The sequence below is a fragment of the Penicillium malachiteum genome, assembly GCF_028827825.1.
Source record: "Penicillium malachiteum strain IBT 17515 chromosome Unknown utg000002l:1.0-8849297.0:1.0-8852440.0, whole genome shotgun sequence".
Taxonomy (NCBI): Eukaryota; Fungi; Ascomycota; class Eurotiomycetes; order Eurotiales; family Aspergillaceae; genus Penicillium; species Penicillium malachiteum.
The window spans coordinates 1,020,938-1,039,976 of NW_026643095.1; the positions used below are offsets into that span (position 1 = coordinate 1,020,938).

General features: G+C 46.6%; 9 protein-coding genes across 9 annotated transcripts; 4 read left to right on the top strand and 5 right to left on the bottom strand.

Annotated features, from left to right (window-relative positions):
* Positions 1-15: 15 nt before the first annotated feature.
* On the bottom strand, positions 16-1,433 carry kat1 (putative 3-ketoacyl-CoA ketothiolase (Kat1); the record flags this gene model as incomplete). Its single annotated transcript, XM_057086864.1, has 4 exons — positions 16-443; positions 505-1,081; positions 1,131-1,311; positions 1,366-1,433. 4 exons carry the CDS (start codon positions 1,431-1,433, stop codon positions 16-18), a joined length of 1,254 nt encoding a protein of 417 aa, XP_056946693.1.
* A 519-nt stretch (positions 1,434-1,952) lies between these two features.
* On the bottom strand, positions 1,953-3,690 carry N7483_003428 (Zn(II)2Cys6 transcription factor; the record flags this gene model as incomplete). The annotated part of the gene is made up of 5 exons (XM_057086865.1): positions 1,953-2,313; positions 2,372-2,607; positions 2,672-2,768; positions 2,821-3,516; positions 3,575-3,690. 5 exons carry the CDS (start codon positions 3,688-3,690, stop codon positions 1,953-1,955), a joined length of 1,506 nt encoding a protein of 501 aa, XP_056946694.1.
* Positions 3,691-4,177: 487 nt separating this feature from the next.
* On the top strand, positions 4,178-5,188 carry N7483_003429 (putative short-chain dehydrogenase/reductase; the record flags this gene model as incomplete). Its single annotated transcript, XM_057086866.1, has 1 exon — positions 4,178-5,188. The coding sequence occupies one exon, from the start codon at positions 4,178-4,180 to the stop codon at positions 5,186-5,188; it is 1,011 nt and encodes a 336-aa protein (XP_056946695.1).
* Positions 5,189-5,680: 492 nt separating this feature from the next.
* Positions 5,681-7,979, top strand: N7483_003430 (M3 family metallopeptidase; the record flags this gene model as incomplete). The annotated part of the gene is made up of 4 exons (XM_057086867.1): positions 5,681-7,000; positions 7,095-7,170; positions 7,559-7,724; positions 7,787-7,979. Coding segments are annotated over 4 exons (1,755 nt in total), but the record flags the coding sequence as incomplete, so codon positions are not given.
* A 218-nt stretch (positions 7,980-8,197) lies between these two features.
* N7483_003431 (uncharacterized protein) lies at positions 8,198-8,989 on the bottom strand (the record flags this gene model as incomplete). The annotated part of the gene is made up of 1 exon (XM_057086868.1): positions 8,198-8,989. The coding sequence occupies one exon, from the start codon at positions 8,987-8,989 to the stop codon at positions 8,198-8,200; it is 792 nt and encodes a 263-aa protein (XP_056946697.1).
* Positions 8,990-9,568: 579 nt separating this feature from the next.
* Positions 9,569-10,628, bottom strand: N7483_003432 (uncharacterized protein; the record flags this gene model as incomplete). Its single annotated transcript, XM_057086869.1, has 2 exons — positions 9,569-10,500; positions 10,607-10,628. The coding sequence occupies 2 exons, from the start codon at positions 10,626-10,628 to the stop codon at positions 9,569-9,571; spliced, it is 954 nt and encodes a 317-aa protein (XP_056946698.1).
* Positions 10,629-10,911: 283 nt separating this feature from the next.
* Positions 10,912-12,382, top strand: N7483_003433 (DASH complex subunit ASK1; the record flags this gene model as incomplete). The annotated part of the gene is made up of 5 exons (XM_057086870.1): positions 10,912-11,002; positions 11,062-11,168; positions 11,223-11,619; positions 11,690-12,190; positions 12,252-12,382. 5 exons carry the CDS (start codon positions 10,912-10,914, stop codon positions 12,380-12,382), a joined length of 1,227 nt encoding a protein of 408 aa, XP_056946699.1.
* Positions 12,383-15,290: 2,908 nt separating this feature from the next.
* N7483_003434 (uncharacterized protein) lies at positions 15,291-16,319 on the bottom strand (the record flags this gene model as incomplete). Its single annotated transcript, XM_057086871.1, has 1 exon — positions 15,291-16,319. One exon carries the CDS (start codon positions 16,317-16,319, stop codon positions 15,291-15,293), a length of 1,029 nt encoding a protein of 342 aa, XP_056946700.1.
* Positions 16,320-16,838: 519 nt separating this feature from the next.
* Positions 16,839-18,651, top strand: N7483_003435 (uncharacterized protein; the record flags this gene model as incomplete). Its single annotated transcript, XM_057086872.1, has 6 exons — positions 16,839-16,970; positions 17,026-17,173; positions 17,239-17,282; positions 17,348-17,922; positions 17,984-18,353; positions 18,418-18,651. The coding sequence occupies 6 exons, from the start codon at positions 16,839-16,841 to the stop codon at positions 18,649-18,651; spliced, it is 1,503 nt and encodes a 500-aa protein (XP_056946701.1).
* Positions 18,652-19,039: the final 388 nt, after the last annotated feature.

Here is a 19,039-nt window from a genome sequence, read left to right on the forward strand (position 1 = left end):
GAGATCTAATGAGATTTATACCTGCTCATTGACAAACAAACCAGCCATACCCTGTCCAGTTCCTATGCACATACTGGTAATCAGAATCTTCTTCTTAGTCCGACGAGCTTCGCTCAGAATAGTAGAAATCTGGCGCGCGCCAGTCGCACCTAGCGGGTGACCAAGAGCAATAGCACCACCACGTGGGTTCACCTTAGCATGGTCTAGGCCAAGGTTCTCCACACAGTAAACAGCCATGGAGGCGAAAGCCTCATTGATCTCATAGATATCAATGTCGTTCTTGTCTAACTGGAACTTGCTCAACAGCTTGGGAATAGCAGCGGTGGGACCAATACCCATCACGCGAGGAGGCACACCAGCAACAGTGGCGCCACAGAACTTAGCGAGGATGGGCTGGTTCAGCTCGATGGCCTTGGAGCGACGCATCAGAAGAACAGAAGCGGCTATTCAGAAAGGTTTGTTAGACTATGTACTTTCCCATTATGCGATCCAGTGTAAACATACCACCATCAGTAACCTGGCTCGAGTTTCCACCAGTAGACTTATCACCAAACTGCGGGAAAGCAGGTCGAATCTTAGCCAGGGATTCATAGTTAGTTCCAGGACGAATTCCATCATCCTTAGTCAAGGTAACCTGCTTAACCTCCCCAGTCTTAGGATCCTTGACCTTAACAGAGATGGGCGTAATCTCATCATCAAACCAACCTGCCTTCTGCGCAGCCTCGGCACGACGGAAAGACTCCGCCGCGTAACGATCCTGCTGCTCACGCGAGATACCAAAGTCCTTTCCGACGTTCTCGGAGGTCTGACCCATAGGCTGCATACAATCAGAAGCCTCCTGGTTTCGCAGAACCTCCTCGTTGAAGGGCCGCTCGAGACGATCGCCGGCGGCGGACATCAGCTCGGCACCCATCGCGATACCAACATCAATGGCGCCGAGCTGGATCTGGTTTGCAATATCTTGCACGGCCTTCAGACCGGAGGAACAGAAACGGTTTACGCTGGAAGCGCCGGATGTGTGTGGGATTCCGGCAGCCAGAGCGGCGGCACGGACCATGTAAGCTGCCTTGGATTCACCGACCTGGATCATGTTAGACGAGTGAGCGCACCAGATTGAGTGTTATACGTACGTTACCCAAGCACACATCCTCAATCAGTGCGGGATCAATTTTGGACTTAGCCAGAGTCTCCTTCAGCAACGCGTAGAGGATGTAGTCCAGCTCGGTATCTTTGAAGCCGCCCTTGTGGGCCTTAGTCAGAGGCGTTCGCAGTGATAGGGTGATCACTACATCATCTGGGTTCTTCTGAGTACTGGGAGCTGTTAGATTTAGGTGTGTATTTTGGAGACCGTTGCTAGGAGCTTACATTGCAGCGAGGCCAGTGTTGGAGCCCTTCAGGTGGCTCAAAATTGAGCTAAGACGGTCTGCAGCCATATTTATTGTGTAGTATTAGACTAGGTGAGTATGTTAGATCTCTCGGCTTCACTTTTGTGCAACTGTGATGGAATGTAGGAGGTATTCGGAGTTATTGCGGCTACTTGCGGGGAAGCTTGCTGCAACCACTCGATGAGGCTGGGGAAATAGAGGATAATAGAGGATAATAGAGGTGGCAGGGACTGTGTCACCTAGTCCATAATAATCAATCCTTCAACTTACCGAATTGAAAAAAAGGAGTCTGGGGAAAGAAAGGAAGGGAACAGTTGAGATGAAGTAGTAGTGAGTAGTGAGACACTCCGCTTCTACGTGGACCGAAAGTGCCGAGGCTCTTTTGTCCCGCTGCTTATCCGATGACACTTTCTCCACATAGACATCCAAGGTCCATACTATGAAAGTGCTCATCACACATTTATCTATTTGTCAGCTATTCTACTTCAAATATCAAAAATAGATTGGACTCTGCACAAAATTGATTAGGCATGAATAAAGCTCTAGCAAAATATCAACATACTCCACTCAACTTCCTTCAAGTTGGTGGATCGCCTCCTGTGCTTCCAGTAGTTGAAGATACACACCTGCGACACCCCAACGCATATCAATGACCTGGAGAGTTTCACAAAGAGTCTTACTCACATCGGCGTTGTCAGAACTTCTGCTAGGATGCATATGTGCACTACAGATTCGGTACGCAAAGTATAGGCCCCAAGGGGATATGTCTTCTGGGTTACGACCAAGAAAGCATTGACGCTCGATCAAGTTTGCATTGGTTCGATCGATAATTTGTTGCAAAGTAAGATTGGCTTGCTGAGCGTAATCGTTATCGATTTTTTTATTCGCATTAGACGATATCCAGGGTGTGTACAGAGCAACCAAGGCACTGGAAGAAACGTTATATTAGAAATCGATTGAGACTGCGGGCAAACATATATGCTGACCTGTAGATAAATGTGATCTGGTCATAATCTGGGTCGTCGATGTTCAACGCAGCCGTGAGCATTGAATGCAATGTACGATCAAGTTGCTGCCAAGCACCATCTTGGCTAGCCGGATCATGAGAGAGAAAGTGGAGGACTTGACCTAAAAGGCGAGCAGCCTGACAAACCAGGGCAAATTTGCTCATATTTCCTGCCGTCGGATATGAGAGAGCCGAAAGTCTGTCCGGCCTAACGATCTGTTCTAGACTTTAGCATTTGAATGAAACAAGAACAACGACAAGCATATATGGATGAACATACCCCTTCATCCCACGCAGTATCATCAGATGGTAACAAATCATCAAGTTTTGGATCAGCCGTTGCGAAAGGACGCCCTGGGCACCCAATGCTTATAAACCTATGCCATTGTTAAGATTCTGAAATAAAGGCTCGGGAAGACTAGAACGAACCGGTCTAGAACAACAATGGCCCACCAAACTCGTCTCCTCTCCTCAACTTCAACAAGAGTGAGCACTTTCTTTTTGGGCACTGTCTCACAAACATTGATCCCCAATGCATAAGCATACCTCGCACACGCTCCGATCGACAGGTATGCAGCTGGGTATATTCCATTCCCAAGCTCATACAGTGCTATCAGAAGCCCCGCTTGTAGTACTAATATGGATAGACACTCTTCCGTCATCAGATGGAAATGCTTAGCTGCGTGATATAGCGCTGTACGATGACTCTGTGAACCAGTCGGTGGAAAGGTCGTGATAAGCTTCATTGCCAGGAAAAGTAAGACTAATTCGGATCGTGTTTGGAATGAAGGCAGCAGATAAAGGTCATAGAATCGCTTCTTGGATATAAATGGCATCCATCGATGTATATGATTAAAGAACCTCTCTGCAGTCAAACGGATCTCATCTAGGTCACCTAGTAGATGGAGAATATGCGGCGGGACAGGCGGGGCGAAACGAACCGTCTCCACTAATCCATGCTGCAACAAACCAGGATCAAGGAATAGTATAGAGGAGAAATCAATCGATTGGATATTCGGGTTGTCATCATTCGGTGGGGATATGAACCATGGGTTCTCGGGGGTACATGCAGTCACTGAACGAGGGGTTGGAGCTGGCCTCCAGTATTCGCATGGTCGATCATGTCTTGTCAGAAAGTTAGCTGCAATGTGGCCGAGGCTTCAGTTTGAGTGGTTTTTTTTACTTGGCACAAGAGGCACATCTGGGAAGTGCTCTATCACATTTCCTCTTGCGTGACCTGCATGATTGACAGGCTTGCGGGGCCGGATCCAAGCCGGACTCAGCAGTCGATGTCTGCATTGTGGCTTTGCAGAGGACCCAGCGCAGGGTCAGTTCTGAAATTGATATTCAGGTCGATCAGACTCTGTTGAATATCCCGAAAGAAGAGAACTGTAGGTTTGTGGGAGTATGCGGCGTTGCCGGAAATATGGCGGCCGCAGTTGATGGCCGCATTTTGCGGACTATGCGGCCGTACGGAGCGGACCTTAAATCAGTCGGCCGCATCTCACCCCCGTTTGATGAAAAATCCTGAGGACGCATATTACAAATCCAGAAAATTCCGCAGTCATGGAATCGGACACCAGTTGTATGCAACTTACCACCAAGATCTTGGAAACTTGACCTTGGAGCAAAGAATGGCTAGGCCGCATGGTATAAGTAGCCAGCCGCGACTCGTCATGAAGATCTTATTGTTGAGCCCATCAATCACAAGTCCCTCCATTATTTGGCCATTCCTTTTCAACGCCTGTTTTCCAACCATATTAATTGCGCAAATATAACATTTACGATGACTTCGCCGAGCCCCTACGCTGAGGTGCACCGAGATCCTCAGGGAGCTGGAGACGCTCGACCTACTGCCCTACAGATAATCAAGGACGAGGGCCTTAAGGGCAAGCTTATTGGGAAGGTCATTGTCATTGCTGGAGCTACATCGGGCATTGGTGTCGAGACGGCCCGCGCCTTGTCAGCTACTGGTGCTACCCTATTCCTTCCAGCTCGCAACCTGGCAAAGGCAAATAAGAGCTTGGCCGGAATTCTGGCCCCAGGAAAATTTTCCTTGATCCCCCTGGACCTCGACTCATTCAGAAGTATTCGAGCCGGAGCGGATCAGATTCTCTCTGCCTCGAATGGCCAGGTCAACCTCTTAATCAACAGTGCCGGCGTTATGGGTGTACCCGAATGCAATCTTACAGAAGATGGCATTGAGTCCCAGTTCTCTGGTAACTATCTGGGCTTCTTCCTCCTCTTTCAACTGTTGAAGGAAAGCTTGCTCGCAAGTGTCACTCCGGATTTCAGTTCACGAGTCGTCATAGTCGCTTCATCCGCTCACAGAGCTGGTAAACTCCCAGCAAGCGACAATTACAACTTCGAGAAGACAGCCTACAGCCATGAGACTGCGTACAACAATTCTAAGCTTGCAGCGGTATACCTTGCCAACAAGATCGAGCGTCTCTATGGAAGCCAGGGACTCCATGCCACCAGTCTTCACCCAGGAGCCATCAACACTAATATCTCCCGTCATTTATCCCATGAGGCTTTTGAAGCAATCATAACCAATCCATATGTCCTAAAGATTCTAAAATCCCCGGCACAGGGTGCGGCTACAACTGTCTGGGCTGCTATTGGCAAAGAATGGGAGAAAAAAGGCGGCAAGTATCTTGAAGATGTGAAGGAAGCTGATCGTGGCGAGGACGATGGTCAGACCTTTGGAGCTGGGTGGGTTGAGCAGACCTATGACCCCAAAAAGGAAGACTGTCTGTGGATTGACTCCCTGAAGCTTGCTAGATTGGAGGGTTAAGGCTCCCTGCATTTGAAAAACGCGTGGAATTAAGGATTGGCTAGTAAAAATATGTCCTTATCTCCAAACTTGGGCCGAGACCTGCGCCATATGTATCTCTAATCCATGTAAGCCGCGCGGCCTCCGCCAATAAGTACCCCGTCGGAGTCCGTCTGGTTATACTAGTTACGCGACAGCCTGCACGCCGTCACGGAATCACACAAAGACTGCTCGTCACTTTCTTAGAACCGTTTAGACTGAGATACTCATCTTAAACCCTGGTTCGTGATAGGTTTGATTAACTTACCAGGGTTGTGAATTCAATTAAATTCGAATAAGTATTCGCGCACGGATGTGACCGATGCATAGGTTGTTATCATTATGCTGGCATTTATTAATACTATCTTCCAAACCAGGTAATGGACCCCGCCAGCCAAGTATAACTACTCTCAGTTATATCTCGGAGTAGCGATTTGGCTCTTCTCTTTTCCCCTTTCATTGCAATATCCTAGTACAAAGACATCATCAGATACAAAAATGTCATCAAACAAGCTGCAAGTGCCACCTCAGGCGCCTCCGAGATTCAGTGACACACAATCATCGATTCTCAGCAAGGCTATGGATCTGATAGAGCGCTCCCGAAAGGCGAAAGATGAGCTTGTGGCACATGTGCCGCTAGAGGATGCAACCTTTGCAAATGTTCTGCTACCACTCGCGAACGATGAGAATTTATTGGCTATTGAATTCGAAATTCTCAAGTTCTATCAATCTGTATCGACCGACCCGGAGCTTCGTGATGCATCAAGGGAGGCTGAGAAACTTTTTAACGAATTTGTTCTTGAGACCGAGACTCGGGAAGACCTATACAACCTAGTCAAGTGGGTTTTCGACAAAAGCAACATTGAAGAACTGGATCCTGAATCACGTCGATTGTTAGAGAAAAAATACAAAGATTATGAACGAAATGGATTGGGACTCCCCGAATCTCAGCGGTTGCGCTTCAAAGAAATCAAGAAACATCTCAATCAGCTTAGAATTGACTACCAAAAAAATCTCAACAGCCAACATGGAGGTATTTGGCTTACCCTGCAGGAATTGGATGGAGTATCTGCGGACTTTATATCCAGCTTGCAGAAGAGAAAAACCGATGACAATCATCTGGGTAAGGTTTGGCTAAGTTTCAAGTCATCAGATATCTTCATGGCACTACGATATGCAAAGAACGAAGAAACCCGAAAGAAAATCTTCATTGCCGATGAAAATAAATGCTCACAGAATGCGGACATCCTCAAGGAGGCTGCGGTGCTTCGCGATGAAGCTGCTCGGCTACTTGGATATTCACATCATGCATCGTTCAGAATAGAAGAGAAGATGGCCAAAAACTCCGAGACGGTGGAAATTTTCTTAGACGACTTGTGGTCCAAGTTAACGACCAGTGGTCAAGAAGAGCTTGCGGATCAAAAGCAGTTCAAAAAGGCAGATCTTGAGTCTCGTGGAGAACCCTTTAATGGCTTTTATCTCTGGGACCATGCATTCTACAGTTGTTTAATGAGGCAAAACGAGTTGTCAATCGACCATAAGAAGATTGCAGAGTATTTCCCTTTGCAAACCAGTGTCCAAGGTATGCTAGGGATTTTTCAGAGGTTGTTTGGTCTCATTTTTAAAGGAATGGTCGTGGAGAAAGGCAGTGACATTGTTTGGCATGATGATGTACTGGTTTTCAGTGTTTGGGATGACGAAGACCTAGGCAGTGGATTCGTTGGCTACCTCTACATGGACCTGTTCTCACGAGACGGTAAATATCCAAATCCATCGGATTGGAATCTGCAACCAGTACGTATTATCTCTTGTCCAACTTTCTGTTTTAGAAGAATGTTCCCAAATATCTTAATGCTCCCAATTTACCTCTCAGAGCTGACAATATCAGGGCTCTATTCGAGAAGATAACACACGCCACTATCCGTCCACAGCTTTGTTATGCCAGTTCCCCAAGCCTAGTCCTGGTAAACCCAGTCTCCTAAGACATGATGATCTTGTAACGATATTTCATGAACTGGGACACGCTATTCATGACCTTGTGGCGAAGACTATTTACTCGGCTTGGTACAAAATCAACGGAAGACTTTGCAGAAGCGCCAAGTCAGATGCTTGAGAACTGGTGCTGGGAACCTTCACAGTTAAAGTCGCTGAGTCGACACTATTCAACTCTATCGACAGAAAGCTTTAGTCTATTGAAAGAGGAACCCCAATCAAGGCCCTCCGAACAAATCCCTGACGAGATGATCACAGGGCTTATCCAATTACGCAGCTGGAGAAAGGCACTGTATCACCTGCATCGGATATTTCTTAGTATTTTTGATATGAAAATCCATACACCTATGACTCACCAAGATATCATGGATTTGGATATCTCATCAAAGTACAATAGCCTGCGAAAGGCAATCAGACTGACTGACGGTCCTGAGACACTAGGTCAGGGTGATGGATGGGGTCATGGCGAGGCAAATATCCCACACTGGATGGGCACGTATGATTCGGGCTTTTACAGCTATTTATGGTAAGAACTCCTTACTTTGGGATTAAAATTTTATCAATCTTTAACTGATCACCTATATAAAGGTCGGAAGTATATGCCCTTGATATGTTTGACACGGTATTCCGGTCTGACCCTCTCAACGCCAAAGAAGGCCGAAAATATCGAAAACTTGTTCTTGAGAAGGGTGACAGCCAGGATTGTATGAAGACTCTGACTGATTTCCTAGGTCGTGAACCAAGCAGAGAGGCATTCTTCAAGGAACTCGGTTTGGCTTGACAGTTACATTGCCAACAACTTGAAGCATATCTCCTGTTTGTTAATCAACGATGAAGTCATACAACGGCTCAGTTCTTCTGTCAGTGCTTATAGTTGATAGCTTCTACCAATTTAGCTCTCAGTCGCCTTCTCATATACTATATTGAATTGATGCGTAATTGAAATAGACTAAAGACATTTGAAGCTCATACACCCATCACGTTCACGCTGAGCACTATTCACCATGCAACAGTGCCATTCTCATCCAAGTATTGTCCCGTCTCCCCATCCTCCGACAGAGTCGCCAACCGAACAATATTAACTGCAGACTCCGCCGGTGATCTTCCCAGATCACTAAAGCGAGAAAAAGCCGACTTGGTCAAATTTGGACACGACGCATTGACCTTCCATCCCTGCTCCTTGAACATCGCTGCATAGTGCAGCGTAAGCATATTCATCGCAGTCTTGCTACTACGATAAACAGGAAATGAAGGTCGACTCATCCTCTCATAGAAGTCGGAAGATGGATCAGTCCGAAGACCAATAGAGCCTGTGTGCGACGAGACAAACACAATACGCGCGGGCTTTGCATTGGATTTTTTGAGAAGTGGTATGAAAGCCTCGGTAGTGACCGCCGCGCCGAAAAGATTGACTTCATAGGCTTCACGGTATGTCTGGCGCAGAGCTGCGAGGTCGGGTTTGTTTTCTTCTTTGCTTTCTTGTTGTTTCCAGTAATGAGTGATCTCATTATTGATGCCAGCATTGTTAATTAGGACATCGATGTGAGCGTGTTTCGAGGCAATTTGATCTGCTGCTTGCTGGATAGATGCGTCGTCTGTCACGTCGATAGTGATTGGTTCCACGGATTTGCCTGAGGGGTCGAGCTTGGCGGCAGCCTTGATTCCATTCTCTGCGTTGCGCGAGCCGAGGAGAATGTAGTAGTTCTCATGTTGGAGCAGTTGCTCTGCGACTGCATAGCCAATGCCCTGGTTTGCACCAGTGATGAGCACAATGTTTTGAGTGGAGGTCATGTTCACCTCTGGATTCGCCTCTGTGCGAATGGAGTTGAGATCAATGCGGGTTCTCTAAACAGTCAAGTTTTTCTGTCGCCTCTTATATATTCAAATGATCGCCTAAATCCATCCGAAGACATTATGTAAATGGCTTGCATTCCAGGGCTTCGATGGCATCTCGGATATTAGATCTTAAGTCCGATATATAGAGAAAACAAACCCCCCAAAAAGGAAATATTGATCGTGGTCAGCGACGGAATTAAGACCAAAAGAAAAGCTCCTAAAGGCCGAGTACGGATTTATAGACTCGGATAGACCTTATTGATGGAATAAGTCCTACTATCAACCTTGGAACTAAGAATCAGTTCAAAATGTTGTCATGTAAATTAGTAATTCTAAATATTGGTCACAATGTACATAAGAATAAATCTATCCTAGGGGAACTATGTAGCGACTGCACTTCAACCACTCACTGGTATATTGATAGCTAAACACATCCCGAAAGTCCCATCCTTGAGCAAATACCTTAATATATCACGATCCTGCGCCTAGTTACCCATACCTTTCAAATTTGTTACGATAATAAATCAATCTCAATCATAGGAGATTATGATGACCAGCATCATGGTCGCTGATTACACTGCCAATTTCAGACCAGCTGGACGGCGTAGCAATACCATCGACCGAAGGAGCTCCAATCTCACTCAATGTTCCATCAGACCATACATCAGAGATTTCGTGTACGTGGCTGAAACTTCCCGCCGTAGATGCTGCTGATGAAACTTCATGCTGAACATGGTCTCCATGACTGAAATCGTTGAGATCGGCTATCAACTCTGGCTGCTGGATGGGATCAGATGATGAATAAGGGTGAGTGTAATAGACTGAGGTGTTGTCTTCTGTGTGGCTCGATTCTGCGAAGGAGGCAGACATAGGTGACTGTGCCCTCACAGGGGAATCGGAAAATGGGTCAAACAATATTTCTTCATGTGGACGTTCCGAAGTAGGCGTGAATTGCGCAATAGACTCCGATGGGCGAGATACGGTATCAGAAGAAAGATCGATATGCAGTCGATTTCCATCAATATCACTGGGCTTGCCTCGTCGAAGCTGCTGTGTTGAATGAATATCCACTCCAGTCGAGCTAGCCACTGCGTTTTGCTCTGATTGCTCTCGGATATTCTTATTTTGCATGCGGAGCTTGCCCTCTTGGTCTACTAACGTATCGAAACTGTCCCCCGGTGTCTGGGAGTCTTTTGAATTGCGGTGGGATTCCAACAGAGCAGCCCGCCGCATTATTTCTGCTCGTGCAATTCGTCTGCGTTCTTCTGCGGCCTCCCCGACCTCCTCGGTCATTGAAATGTCTTCTTGCGCTGGAGAGGCTGCGTCGCGTGGTTGGATCTCATCGCCGAGGTTATGCAAGGCAACCGCAATCTTGCGTCGAGAGGTGTTCATCCATTCTTGAAACTGAGGAGACTGGTAAACAGCCACACCGGCTGCGACCAAAGCGGTCACCGTGACCAAGATACCTGGATAGTTCGTCAGATATGCTTTAGCGGGGAAATGATAAGCGCGACCATACCGCCCGAGTGGTCTAGAGCGAGATGGTCAACACACGGCTGACTATTGACTTACCTTTGGCTAGTGGAGTAGGCATGATGGTCTCTCACTTCTGATTATTGTACAGTGTAAGCCTCGCCCCCAAGAGAAGACCAGCTTGGAAACTTCCAAGGAAGAGCCGGATGACTGCCTGTAGCATGACCATTACATAACGCCGAGATATCCACATGACATAATTCTGCCCTTATCTATTGCCCTAAAAACACACCGCTTTTGACCGAGTTCCCCGCGCGTGGAGTCGACGCGTAGCTTGATTGTTTTCTATCGGCTCAAGCCAGATACGAAGTGTTGCAGCGTGTCGTTGCGAGAGGACGTATGCAATGTCTCGTCAATCAATCCACCCTGAGCGACCACTCTCTTTGACAGAGGAACTCGAGAAACTAGAGCAATCTATCACTTTGACTCTCCAAGGTAAGAGAAAACGTAAACAAGCTGATCGAGCGGGATAGTAACCATTATTGCGTTTATAGAAATCGATCAAAACTTCAGTCAAGCCCACCGAATCGTGACAACAAGTATTTTGCCTCTGATAGAGCAATACACCGAACATTCCCGTGATGTCTGGGATGGTGCCAAGGTATGCCGAATCTCAGGGGACCTCAACGATGCCTCGTACTGATTTGCTGCTCAGTTTTGGAAACAATTCTTCGAAGCGAGCGCCAACGTTTCCCTATCTGGATACGAAGAACGACCCGGTGAAGATGATACGGTGCAGGAGCCTACGGCAACGGAAGAAGAACTTTCTGCGGACATAACTCAAAGCACTGCACACGACGAAGACGAGCCCTACGATACCCCCTCATCAAATCGCCATCATGTTCCCCAGGGACATGGACATGATCTCGATCTGACCGAACTCACAATCTCCTCCCATAGTACGCCTCGAGCAGCTACCCATCAGACCGGCGACGACATGACAATGTCTTCTATTGGGCATTCATCCTCATATGAGGATTTGAAGAGACATATCAATGATGCAACGGCACCCTTCGATATGCCAGACTCTTCTAACCTTCCATCAACTCCTGGTCGGCAGCCTTTCTTTCCTCCTGGAGTCGCAGCCGACACACCCATGTCGTCCCCTTTTTCTCCCGCCAGCTTCCTCGGCCAGGTACCAGTCTGCGTCTCGAGATGGTCGCTACCGAAAGCCATCTGATCCAGTTCTACACCAAATGCTTGATAAAACCTATCGTGTTCAAGCTACCCCTCTGGGCAAAGGATCCCGTAATCCGGGCGGAGGTACCAATACTCATTCTAAATTTGCAACGACACCGAAGCAAGCCGCTTCTTCAAGGTATGCATTTGATGACTCGCCAATCTCGAGTCCTGAGCCCGAGGCTCCTCAAATGCACTCGGAGATCTTCTCTTCGCCTATCAAGGGCGTTGATACACCGGGAACGAACCGCAGGCGACGAACCAGCAGTAACCGTCTACGCGATATTCCTAAACCAGGATTCAGTGTTTTGACTCCTGCAAAGAAGTCTGGTGGCAATCGTGCAGTTTGGGATAGCGATGATGATTTCGATGATGATCTCGGCCCCAGTCCTCCTAAAACCATGCAGTTCCATATCCCTCAAAGTCGACTGATGCAAACACCTGGTAAGGATTTCTCACATTGGCAATTCTTTGAGGTCGACACTAATTTGATTCCTTCAAACAGCTAGGGAAGCCTCCAAGCGTATCGTGGGCGATCTTTTGGCTACCGCTGGAGCGGGCGACATTACAGATGACCTCGACGATAGTCCGAGTGTTATTAGACGTACAGAGAGGCTGGAAGATGATACCTTTTAATCAATATTTCTTGATTATCGCTTCCATGGGTCGATGTAGGACTATTTTCTTTTTCATTTCTCATTCTCACTGTCTCACAGATTCCTTGTATATCATTTGGAAGTTTCTGTATCATTACAACTTCAAAATAGGAGCGATCAGGACCATCAAGAAAAAAAATCCCTGGATTAAAATATTCGTACAGACTCGGCGGATTCTTGGGAGGGTTCGCACCATTCTAGGCATCGCACTGGCACGAGTAAAAACACTCAACGGTCATAAGTGCCACCAGGCTATGGTTATCTCTTCTAAGCTCCGAGCTACCACATGTATGTGAGCATCTGCTGCTTCAATTTCAACCTTGGAAATAGGTGCAGACATCTCTTTCTCAAGGGTCTGTATCATCCAAAATTTAATGGAAAGGGACCTTTGAACAGTCAGGTACCCGAGGTATAGTGGCGACCTCCATCACCTACTATGCAAGGTATTAGCCCCTTCTTTGAGGCTCTGTTGCAAGGCTGCCCAGGTGAATTGCCAAATGTCGAAAAAATGTGAAACTACGAAGACTTTCTTACGCAATATCTGTAAATAACTCCAAAAAGCCTTACGGAATGCTTACTGTCCCACTAATCAAGGGCTTTGGGCTTAGATACAATACTTCAAGAATTTGAATGGCTTTCAAGGTTCGAGTTACATCTTCAAATGATCATTGAGTTTTCCCTTTTTTAAATTAGCTATTATAGGCTTTTGCCTAATACATGAGTATAAAATTCAAATGCCGTCAACGATTTAGATCAGTCTCTTTCAAAGATTGTTACAGCTAACATCTGGATATCAAAGCGTCTAGGCATCCAACAATTTGAGCTCAATGAACCCTTTCTATTGCTTACCAGCCGGCGACGATAACCCTTGGTGCTGTTCATCAACCGACGATCCACATTCGGCCGGATGTCTTGATTTCACATTCAGTCCTAGATGGTGGTGTCCTTCTGGTAACTGCTTGAAAGACTGCCAAAACCTTACTTCTCTCTATTCGGTTGATTTTCTTTCTGATTCCACTCAATTTGGTCGGGCCGCTTTTCTTTATAATGACTGTTTGAATATACCAAACATATACCGCTCTTCCAAACAGGGCCGTATTCCTGCATATTATGATGGAGCCCTTTCGAAATGGTTCCCTCACAATATCTCTGATGCTATTCTAAAAGATATCACCTCCAAGGTAACCCGTTGTCTGATCAGCTCCTGTGACCAAGCACGAGACAATCAGCTGTGTACATCCCTTTGCTCCCCTTCCTCTCTCCTTGTGGATTCAACAGCTCCTTCCGTGGAAGGTGTTTCAAAATGTCTGTCCGCTCTCTGCAGCACAAACTTGAATAAGTTAAATGGCTTGTATTATGGAAATTCTGATATTGTTGGTATTGGTGTAGGTCAATAGGATCGATCTTGAGATAGCCATGGCGATGAGAGCTGATAGTTCTTAACCAGCTATTTTCTTCCTACATTACACAATGCGTGTTGGTCCTTTCGGCTTGGGCTCTGTTCACAATCCTGGACCTAAAAAATCACTATAAGACCTCGAATTTACCAACACGAGACACACAAAGAGAAAATCTCACCACCGGACTAGTTAAACTGCACAAGCAGCAATGCTTCTTCGGGATATCACTGCAGATTGCATCTCTGTTTTCGAGCTTTTTCGAGTATCTCTACTGAGCAGTTTTACATTGCTTCCACTCACTACCAACAGTATTCTCCCATTGGTCTTTAGCATGTTAGTTCTCACGCGGTATGGAAGGCATTCCGCATACCTCTTGACCTTGACCTTGGCGACATGGGTTATAGCCTCTATTACATTTTGGACTCTCTATCACTATATACCTGATTCATCGAGAACTCAGGTGGGCTTGAACATGCTTTTCATGCAATGGAAGCACAACGTGCCTTTTTTACCGAACTTTCCAAAATACCTAGTTGCGGTGGCTACTCAGCACAAAGTGTATGTCCCTCTATATCCCAATTTACACCCACAGATATCGCATATTCGGCGCTTCTTCTCTCGCCGTTGATTTGGACAAGGTGCTCCTTATGTTTAGCTTGGCTTGTCATTCATCAGGCATGGACAAGCTCACTAATTCCGCAACGGATAAAGCTCAACACTTGCGCAATACTTCGTCCGTTTTACGGATATATCTCCCGCTTTCAAGGTCTTCCATTCATCAATCGGCTGTGCAAAATTAACACGGACGGGGCCTTTTACTGGGCCACAACTACCATTTTCCTTGGCTTCTTTGGTTATCAAATTTATCTGTTCTGGACGATTCTTGAATTGAAGGTGATAGACCTCCATAGCTGGGGGTTTGGACAAATCGTGGCGGTTACTGCTTGGCTTCCACCAGTCATCGAGTATCTTTATCTTCAGCTTGGTAAATGAATATCTATATATCATATGAGCTTCTATTAACCCAAAATAGAAGGAATTGTCGATGGATCAAAATATCGATTTGCGAAGTCTCTTACAATCACACGAGTCTCACAGCAGAGCTCGAATTCATCAGGAGATAGCTCACCCATGACTCTTTACTCACTGACTGGAAGTTTAATGAAAAATTGGGTTCATTCTTCAAGTTGTGTAAACATTTGAACTATATGACATGAAATCAGATCGTATTGAGCTCAAGGACGAGATAAGCTCTATAATCCAATCTTGGACTTTCACATCTCTTCCAATAATCCACCTTAGAATACCGCCGAATTGCTGCCAAAGCTCTTGGGTTTTATGCATTCGACGACACTTTAGAGTTCAGTAACCGTATGAGGTAAAGAAAACACCATGGATGGAACATTGAAGTTTGTATGATTAACAATCGCTATGTTTGCTACCCATGATCATTATAGCTGGCCCCACTGGTCTAAACTCTCTGGCTCATCACTGCGAAGGCTTTGGGTGTGTCGTTCCCCAGCCAACCTTCCAATTTTGACCTCGGATGGGAGCAAAGAGCTCCTCCAGGGTGGGCTTACTGCTTATCATTGCCTGGTCGTATAGAGCATCAACAAGAGCCTCGAGCGTTTTACGGTTCGGTTCAACACCGTAGACCCAAGGATCACCTCCAAAGATCTCGTCGATTTCATCGACCTCCGCAGCCAGCCACGGCAGCATATATCTGAGAGCATCCAAAAAGCGCATACGAACTCTCGCGACCTCCTTTGCATCATTGAAAGCGTTGAAGAGACTTGACGGAAGCCAGGGATACTTGTCAACGAGCTCCCGTTTTACAACCACAGTATGCATAATGGGGAAGACACCTTTCTCCTGAAAATATTTCTTCTCCACATCCTTAAAATCAGGAAATAACCTTTTCACATGCTCCGCGGTACGAAAACACGGTGGAAGGTCCGCTCCGATCGTTGCAGCGATATCGCCGTCCTTCAACATCTGGCTCAACGACTTGCCGCTATTGTTCTGTGTAATGTCCACAGGCTCTACCAGGGGCACGGCTGCCGGTTTACCATATCCTTCGGCATTCACAAAGGAGCCCTGGACCCATTGGATGCTGTCAAGATCGACGCCATGTTGCTTGAGCACTGAGCGAATCCAAACTGCGGCTGTCATGGTGTAAAGCGGCACCCCAATCTTTTTGCCATTCAAATCCTTCGGCTCTTTAATAATGCTGCTGTTCACCGCAATGTATCCATGCCGAAATGCTCTGGATGGAAATACTGGTATCGCAACAAAATCGCGGAGACCCCTTGCGTATTGACAAATATATTCGCTGAGACTGAGCTCAGACGCATCAAACTCTTTGCCCCCGGCCATCCGATCAAAGATATCTCGTGGGTGATGAAGAGCCAGAAAATTAAGATCGATGCCCTCTGGCACAACCTCGCCGGACTGCAGCGGCTGGAAACGGTCGTATAGCAGACCTGCAAAGGTTATAGGAACTTTGTTGGACCCCATGGTGGAACGTGAACTCGTAAGTGATACACTGTCTGCTTAAGGTCATGAATGAGCCTGCTCAATTTATTGAACCTGGGAAAAAGTCTCATCCGATTTCGGCATTTCCGTTTTATCTCCCCGTGTGGAGAACCCCGCAATTTCTACTGAACTTAATAATCCCCGCTTCCAAAATGAGAAAATTAAGCTTTCCAAGGCTTTTATCTCCGAGAGCCTTACTTTTTTGAAATATCCCGTCTCTTAGCGTCAATTCCAAAGGATTGAGTCCATTGTCAAATTACTATACATCATTCAAGCCACAGCAGTACGGATTTTATTTCCCTCTTAGTCATGTGCACCCCTCCATTACATCGTAAGCACTAGAAGACAACCGTGGACGCTCCAGCGGGAACCCGACTACATAGACAGATAATCGGACTTGAAAATTTGAACTGGTCTTTGTACCTTTTTTTCTCTTACCCGATCTTAGTGTAGTCTCAAACTAACTACTCTTTCCCGATATACAGATTTGGTGAGATCATCATGGCCGAGGAAATCGAGAAGGTTCAGCAGTCTCATGGCGAGTCCCTCGACCAAGACATTGTTACGGGCAAGATGTCCAAATCTGGTGTCGTCTTACGTCCTCAGCCGACGAATGACCCAAATGAGCCATTGGTAAAATAATAGCTACTGGTACAAAGATGCGACCTAATTGTGCTAACGGAAATAGAATTGGCCGCAACGGGAGAAGTATGCGACATATCTCGTCCTCTGCTGGTTTACCTTCCTGGCGTTCACGAACTCTTCTGCATTCACAGTTGCCGTCGAGTCAATTGTCAAGGAATTTGACAAGACGCGGACAGAAGCAAGTTACTTGAGTACGCCCTCTAGAATTCCAATAATTGCCGCAGTCTCTCCTTTTTTGGCACTAACATGCTAGTAGCATCGCTGCAGGTACTTGCGATGGGCTTCGGTGCTGCGTTTTGGGTGAGATCTCTCTTTCATCTACACATTCAACACATTCAACACCCGCGTTAACCATCTCGGTGCAGATGCCAATAGCCAGAAAAATTGGCAAACGTCCCGTATACCTTCTGTCAATTCTCTTTCTTTGCTTCACCAACATCTGGAGCTACTATTCCAGATCATACGGTAATCTCCTGGCATCAAGAATAGTCGGAGGCTTCTTGACCGCTGCTTCAGACGCCCCTGTGTCTAGCGTAGCGGCGGACCTTTTTTATTTTCACGAGCGGGGCCATACCTTGATGATTTTCAATATTGCTATATCGTCAGGCGCCTTTTTCGGGCCCTTCATTAACGCCTACATCACCCAGTATTTGGGCTGGCCCTGGATGTGTGGTGTCATGGCCATCGCTTCGGGGGCAACCTTCATTCCCGCAGTTCTACTTGTCAAAGAGACGGCTTATATTGTTCCTTTTGGTGTTCGAGATCTCGATCAATCCGCTGAGACGTATGCACCAAAGAGAAGCTGGGTTGCTTCAATGTCCCTAACAGCCGGCATCAATCGGGACGCATCATTCTTAAAATGGGTGTTTGAGACCGCACAGCTCTTTGCTTATCCTCCTATCTGGTTCAGCGGACTGACCGTGGGACTGTTTATCGGGTGGTGAGTTTATAATTTTTTAAAAAGAGATGAATTACACGCTGTTGCTGACTATGAATTCAAGCAATATTGCGATCCAGCTCACATCTTCCCAAACCTTCACGGCTGCACCCTACTCCTGGCAACTGCATGAAGTTGGACTGCTTTCCCTCTCGGGCTTTGTGGGTTCTCTGCTCAGCTTCTTCTTTGGTGGTTGGCTCATTGACTGGATCGCCACTACCAAGCGCCATGGCGAGCCTGTAGAGCCGGAGCATAGACTTCCAGCAATGATTATACCAGCTGTAATTGGACCGATGGGTTTGTTGACCTTCGGACTCGTGATTGCGACGGGGAAATCTTGGGCTGGTGCCGCCGTCGGATATGGCATGCAAGGATTCGGCGCGACGGCTGCTGCGAATATCGCCGTCACCTACGCAGTGGATGCCTATCGCATGGTAAGTGGAACCTTCCCTATAGTCCAAGTAATAGCATGGCTAATGTAGTATTGATTCAAAACAGATCGCTGGTGAAACTATTGTTATCGTATTCGTTCTTCGAAACGTTATTGTCTCCCTCATCTCCACTTACATTTCCAAATGGTTCGAAAGCCAAGGGTTAAAGAAAGCCTACGGAGAGCTAGTCGGCGTGGCTTATATTATTCTGTCGTTTACTTTGATCATGTATTTTGTCGGCCACCGTCTTCGGCGATTCACTCTGGCCTATGGCCCCATGACCAAGTATACAGAGCGTTGAGCGGAGAGGGATTTTTCTAGCTTTCATTTGTGAGGGCTAAGTTTATCAATATATCCATCCATACTGTATTTCTCTGGCCTGTCTTTCGCATATGGATACCCACGAAAGTCGAATTGGCGGAATGGCCTAATCTATTAAAGCCTACACGCTGCTGTGTCTACCTCCAAACCAGAAATCGGTGCCTATTATCCCCCGAATTGAAAGTAGACTAGAGGATAGTTTAGATAATAGTAGATACGTTGAGTATTTGCGCCTAAAAAATTCAACATCTGAACTGCATATTTGGTTGCGTAGGCCTCCTGCACTATAGTACAGCGCAGCCAGCTGGCCGTTCCGTGGCGGCTATTTGTCCCGTCTCATTACTCTGAAACTAAAAGATAAACAACTT